General features: G+C 48.5%; 1 protein-coding gene across 1 annotated transcript in view; it reads left to right on the top strand.

Moving 5' to 3' along the window:
• Positions 1-6,000, top strand: part of pkd1a (polycystic kidney disease 1a) — a gene marked incomplete at its 5' end in the record, with an annotated part of 125,725 nt that overhangs the window by 29,080 nt on the left and 90,645 nt on the right. Inside the window, 3 exon segments of the mRNA XM_042316071.1 lie at positions 4,895-4,906; positions 4,909-5,015; positions 5,435-5,588. Of these exon segments, the coding sequence (XP_042172005.1) occupies positions 4,895-4,906; positions 4,909-5,015; positions 5,435-5,588 (273 nt within the window).

Genomic DNA, 6,000 nt, shown 5'->3' with positions numbered 1-6,000 from the left:
TTTCTCCAGTAGTACTACTAGGATAGTGTTTTCTCCAGTAGTACTACTAGGATGGTGTTTTCTACAGTAGTACTACTAGGATAGTGTTTTCTCCAGTAGTACTACTAGGATGGTGTTTTCTACAGTAGTACTACTAGGATGGTGTTTTCTCCAGTAGTACTACTAGGATAGTGTTTTCTCCAGTAGTACTACTAGGATAGTGTTTTCTCCAGTAGTACTACTAGGATAGTGTTTTCTCCAGTAGTACTACTAGGATAGTGTTTTCTCCAGTAGTACTACTAGGATAGTGTTTTCTCCAGTAGTACTACTAGGATAGTGTTTTCTCCAGTAGTAGTACTAGGATGGTGTTTTCTACAGTAGTACTACTAGGATGGTGTTTTCTACAGTAGTACTACTAGGATGGTGTTTTCTCCAGTAGTACTACTAGGATAGTGTTTTCTCCAGTAGTACTACTAGGATAGTGTTTTCTCCAGTAGTACTACTAGGATAGTGTTTTCTCCAGTAGTACTACTAGGATAGTGTTTTCTCCAGTAGTACTACTAGGATAGTGTTTTCTCCAGTAGTACTACTAGGATGGTGTTTTCTACAGTAGTACTACTAGGATAGTGTTTTCTCCAGTAGTACTACTAGGATAGTGTTTTCTCCAGTAGTACTACTAGGATAGTGTTTTCTCCAGTAGTACTACTAGGATAGTGTTTTCTCCAGTAGTACTACTAGGATAGTGTTTTCTCCAGTAGTACTACTAGGATAGTGTTTTCTCCAGTAGTACTACTAGGATAGTGTTTTCTCCAGTAGTACTACTAGGATAGTGTTTTCTCCAGTAGTACTACTAGGATGGTGTTTTCTACAGTAGTACTACTAGGATGGTGTTTTCTCCAGTAGTACTACTAGGATAGTGTTTTCTCCAGTAGTACTACTAGGATAGTGTTTTCTCCAGTAGTACTACTAGGATAGTGTTTTCTCCAGTAGTACTACTAGGATAGTGTTTTCTCCAGTAGTACTACTAGGATAGTGTTTTCTCCAGTAGTACTACTAGGATAGTGTTTTCTCCAGTAGTACTACTAGGATGGTGTTTTCTTCAGTAGTACTACTAGGATAGTGTTTTCTCCAGTAGTACTACTAGGATAGTGTTTTCTCCAGTAGTACTACTAGGATAGTGTTTTCTCCAGTAGTACTACTAGGATAGTGTTTTCTCCAGTAGTACTACTAGGATAGTGTTTTCTCCAGTAGTACTACTAGGATAGTGTTTTCTCCATATTAGTCACATTCAAAATTGATTGAGTTGAGGTCTAAGGTATTTATTTACCTGCACACACACACACACACACACACACACACACACACACACACACACACACACACACACACACACACACACACATATCAGGGGTGTGTGTTTTAAGTTCAGTCAACAGAGACATCTATTGTTACATCTCATCTCTTCAGGGCTCTCCCTCTCCTCCCCTCTCCTCCCCCTCCCCCCCTCTTCTCCCCCTCCCCTCTCTCCCCCCCCTCTCCTCCCCTCCCCTCTCCTCCCCCCCCTCCCTCTCCTCCCCCTCCCCTCTCCTCCCCCCCCCTCTCCTCCCCTCCCCTCCTCCCCTCCCCTCTCTCCCCCCCTCCCCCTCCCCTCCTCCCTCCCCCCTCCCCCTCCTCCCTCCCCCTCCCTCCCCTCCCCTCTCTCCTCTCCTCCCCCTCTCCTCCCCCCTCCCCCTCCCCTCTCCTCCTCCCCCTCTCCTCCCCCTCCCCTCCCCTCTCTCCCCCTCCCCCCCCTCCCCCCCCTCCCTCTCCTCCCCCTCCCCTCTCCTCCCCCTCCCCTCTCCTCCCCCCCCCCCTCATCCCCTCTCCCCCCCTCCCCTCTCCTCCCCCTCCCCTCTTTCTCCTCCCCTCCCCTCCCTCTCCTCCCCTCCCTCTTCCCTCCCCTCCCCTCCCCCTCCCCTCTTCTCTCCTCCCTTCCCCTTCCTCCCCCTCTATCCCCCTCCTCCCTCCTCCCCCTCCCCTCCCCTCCCTTAAATCCCCCCCCCTCTCCTCCCCTCCCTCCCCTCCCCTCCCCCCCTCCCCCTCCCTCTCCTCCTCCCCTGTTCCTGTCTTAAATACTCCCCCCCTGTTCCTCCTTAAATCTGTTCCCCCCCCCTGTCCTCTCCTCCCCTCTCCTCTTCCTCCCCTAAATACTGTTCCCCCCCCCTCCCCTCCCCTAAATCCTCCCCCTCCCCTCTCCTCTTAAATACTGTTCCCTCCCCCTGTCTCCCCTCTCCTCCCCCCCCCTCCCTCCCTCCCCTCTTAAATCTGTCCTCCCCCTCCCCTCTCCTTCCTCCCCCTCCCCTAAATACCCCCTCCCCTCTCCTCCCCCTCCCCTCTCCTCCCCCTCCCCTGTTCCTCCTTAAATCTGTTCCCTCCCCTCCCTCCCCCTCCCCTTTCCTCCCCCTCCCCTCTCCTCCCCCTCCCCTCTCCTCCCCCTCTCTTCTCCTCCCCCTCCCCCTCTCCTCCCCCTCCCCCTCTTCTCTCCTCTCTTCTTCAAGTTGACTATATTATTGTGGGTCATTACGATGGGGAATATGTACGTATTTTTATCATTTTAAATTGAAGTTTGATGCTGTAGAGGAATTCCTTGTTCAAAGAGTATTAATCTTCAGTAAATACTGTTCCCTGTTCCTGTCTTAAATACTGTTCCCTGTTCCCGTCTTAAATACTGTTCCCTGTTCCTGTCTTAAATACTGTTCCCTGTTCCTGTTCCTGTCTTAAATACTGTTCCCTGTTCCTGTCTTAAATACTGTTCCCTGTTCCCTGTTCCTGTCTTAAATACTGTTCCCTGTTCCTGTCTTAAATACTGTTCCCTGTTCCCTGTTCCTGTCTTAAATACTGTTCCCTGTTCCTGTCTTAAATACTGTTCCCTGTTCCTGTCTTAAATACTGTTCCCTGTTCCTGTCTTAAATACTGTTCCCTGTTCCCTGTTCCTGTCTTAAATACTGTTCCCTGTTCCTGTCTTAAATACTGTTCCCTGTTCCCTGTTCCTGTCTTAAATACTGTTCCCTGTTCCCTGTTCCTGTCTTAAATACTGTTCCCTGTTCCTGTCTTAAATACTGTTCCCTGTTCCCTGTTCCTGTTCCTGTCTTAAATACTGTTCCCTGTTCCTGTCTTAAATACTGTTCCCTGTTCCTGTTCCTGTTCCCTGTTCCTGTTAAATACTGTTCCCTGTTCCCTGTTCCCGTCTTAAATACTGTTCCCTGTTCCCGTCTTAAATACTGTTCCCTGTTCCCTGTTCCTGTCTTAAATACTGTTCCCTGTTCCTGTCTTAAATACTGTTCCCTGTTCCTGTCTTAAATACTGTTCCCTGTTCCCGTCTTAAATACTGTTCCCTGTTCCGTCTTAAATACTGTTCCCTGTTCCTGTCTTAAATACTGTTCCCTGTTCCCTGTTCCTGTTCCTGTCTTAAATACTGTTCCCTGTTCCCTGTTCCCTGTTCCTGTCTTAAATACTGTTCCCTGTTCCTGTTCCTGTCTTAAATACTGTTCCCTGTTCCTGTCTTAAATACTGTTCCCTGTTCCTGTCTTAAATACTGTTCCCTGTTCCTGTCTTAAATACTGTTCCCTGTTCCCGTCTTAAATACTGTTCCCTGTTCCCTGTTCCTGTCTTAAATACTGTTCCCTGTTCCCGTCTTAAATACTGTTCCCTGTTCCTGTCTTAAATACTGTTCCCTGTTCCTGTCTTAAATACTGTTCCCTGTTCCTGTCTTAAATACTGTTCCCTGTTCCCGTCTTAAATACTGTTCCCTGTTCCTGTCTTAAATACTGTTCCCTGTTCCTGTCTTAAATACTGTTCCCTGTTCCCGTCTTAAATACTGTTCCCTGTTCCTGTCTTAAATACTGTTCCCTGTTCCCGTCTTAAATACTGTTCCCTGTTCCCTGTTCCGTCTTAAATACTGTTCCCTGTTCCTGTCTTAAATACTGTTCCCTGTTCCCGTCTTAAATACTGTTCCCTGTTCCTGTCTTAAATACTGTTCCCTGTTCCCTGTTCCGTCTTAAATACTGTTCCCTGTTCCCCTGTCTTAAATACTGTTCCCCCTGTTCCCTGTTCCTCTTAAATACTGTTCCCTGTTCCCGTCTTAAATACTGTTCCCTGTTCCGTCTTAAATACTGTTCCCTGTTCCCGTCTTAAATACTGTTCCCTGTTCCCTGTTCCCGTCTTAAATACTGTTCCCTGTTCCTGTCTTAAATACTGTTCCCTGTTCCCTGTTCCCGTCTTAAATACTGTTCCCTGTTCCCGTCTTAAATACTGTTCCCTGTTCCTGTCTTAAATACTGTTCCCTGTTCCTGTCTTAAATACTGTTCCCCCTGTTCCCTGTTCCTTCTTAAATACTGTTCCCTGTTCCCTGTTCCCGTCTTAAATACTGTTCCCTGTTCCCGTCTTAAATACTGTTCCCTGTTCCCGTCTTAAATACTGTTCCCTGTTCCCGTCTTAAATACTGTTCCCTGTTCCCGTCTTAAATACTGTTCCCTGTTCCCTGTTCCCGTCTTAAATACTGTTCCCTGTTCCCTGTTCCGTCTTAAATACTGTTCCCTGTTCCGTCTTAAATACTGTTCCCTGTTCCCGTCTTAAATACTGTTCCCTGTTCCTGTCTTAAATACTGTTCCCTGTTCCTGTCTTCCTCTCTGAAGATCTGAGGGGAATTTAAGTGATTATAAGTGATATAAGTGTTTCCTCTCTCCCCCTCTCTCTCTCTCTCGCTCTCTCTCCCCCCTCTCTCTCTTACTCTCTCTCTCCCCCTCTCTCTTCTCTCTCTCCCCCCTCTCTCTCTCTACTCTCTCTCCCCCCTCTCTCTCTCTACTCTCTCTCTCCCCCACCCTCTCTCTTACTCTCTCTCCCCCCTCTCTCTTACTCTCTCTCCCCCCCTCTCCAGTGCGTGTTACTGATGCGGGGTGTACCTGGTGGGCTTGGCTGTTTTCCCCACCCACAGACCTCTCTGTAGCCACGCCCCCACACCGCTCTCCTCCCCTGAACCACCAGCCAGGAGCATAGAGGTGAGGAGAGACTCACAATGTCACTACACACGCACTTTCACACTCTGTCTACACACTCATACAGTCACTCTAAAATATGTTTCTCTCCTCCTCCACCCCCTCTCACCCTCCCCTCTCTCTCTTTCCTTCCTCTCTCTCTCTCTCTGTCTCTGTCTCTCCCTCTCTCTCGCTCTCTCTCTCTCTCTCTCCCTCTCTCTCTCTCTTTATATCTCCCTCTCTCTCTCTCTCTCTCTCTCTCTCTCTCTCTCCTCCCTCCCACTCCTTCTCTCTCCTGTCCTCTGTCTCTCTCTCTCTCCCTCTCTCCTCCCCTTCTCTCTCTCTCTCTTCCTCTCTCCTCCCCTCTCTCTCTCTCTCTCTCCTCCCCTTCTCTCTCTCTCTTCCTCTCTCCTCCCCTCTCTCTCTCTGTCTCTCCTCATCAGCTCCTGTTGTTCCCAGCGTTGGGGTTTGTTCAGGCAGGTCGTGTGTCATCTGTAGAGTTCATCTGTCAGGAGCTGTCCTCATACACTCAGCTTGTCCTACAGATCTACAGACCTCACTGTGGCCAGCACCCTGGACTAACCCTGCTGCTGCCTGGTGAGGACACATAGGTAGACAGACCAATAACACGGGCACACACACACACACACACACACACACACACACACACACACACACACACACACACACACACACACACACACACACACACACACACACACACACACACACACACACACAGCTCTCTCCAGTGTTTCCAGTGCTTCATTTGTAAATTGGGTTCTGGGGAGTTCTGAGATACCAGAATGCCTGAGAAAAAACAACATCTTTTATAATAAATCCTTGCATGCATATCATCACATTTGCGTAGTGGCATAGAGCAGTAGAGTAGAGGCACTGACACAGGTAGAGTAGAGGCACTGACACAGGTAGAGTAGAGGCACTGACACAGGTAGAGTAGAGGCACTGACACAGGTAGAGGAGAGGCACTGACACAGGTAGAGTAGAG

This window comes from Oncorhynchus tshawytscha, unplaced genomic scaffold (genome assembly GCF_018296145.1).
Source record: "Oncorhynchus tshawytscha isolate Ot180627B unplaced genomic scaffold, Otsh_v2.0 Un_contig_8889_pilon_pilon, whole genome shotgun sequence".
In the NCBI taxonomy this organism is placed as follows: domain Eukaryota; kingdom Metazoa; phylum Chordata; class Actinopteri; order Salmoniformes; family Salmonidae; genus Oncorhynchus; species Oncorhynchus tshawytscha.
The sequence above is the reverse complement of the archived record's forward strand: the minus strand, read 5'-3'. Positions and strand labels throughout refer to the sequence as shown.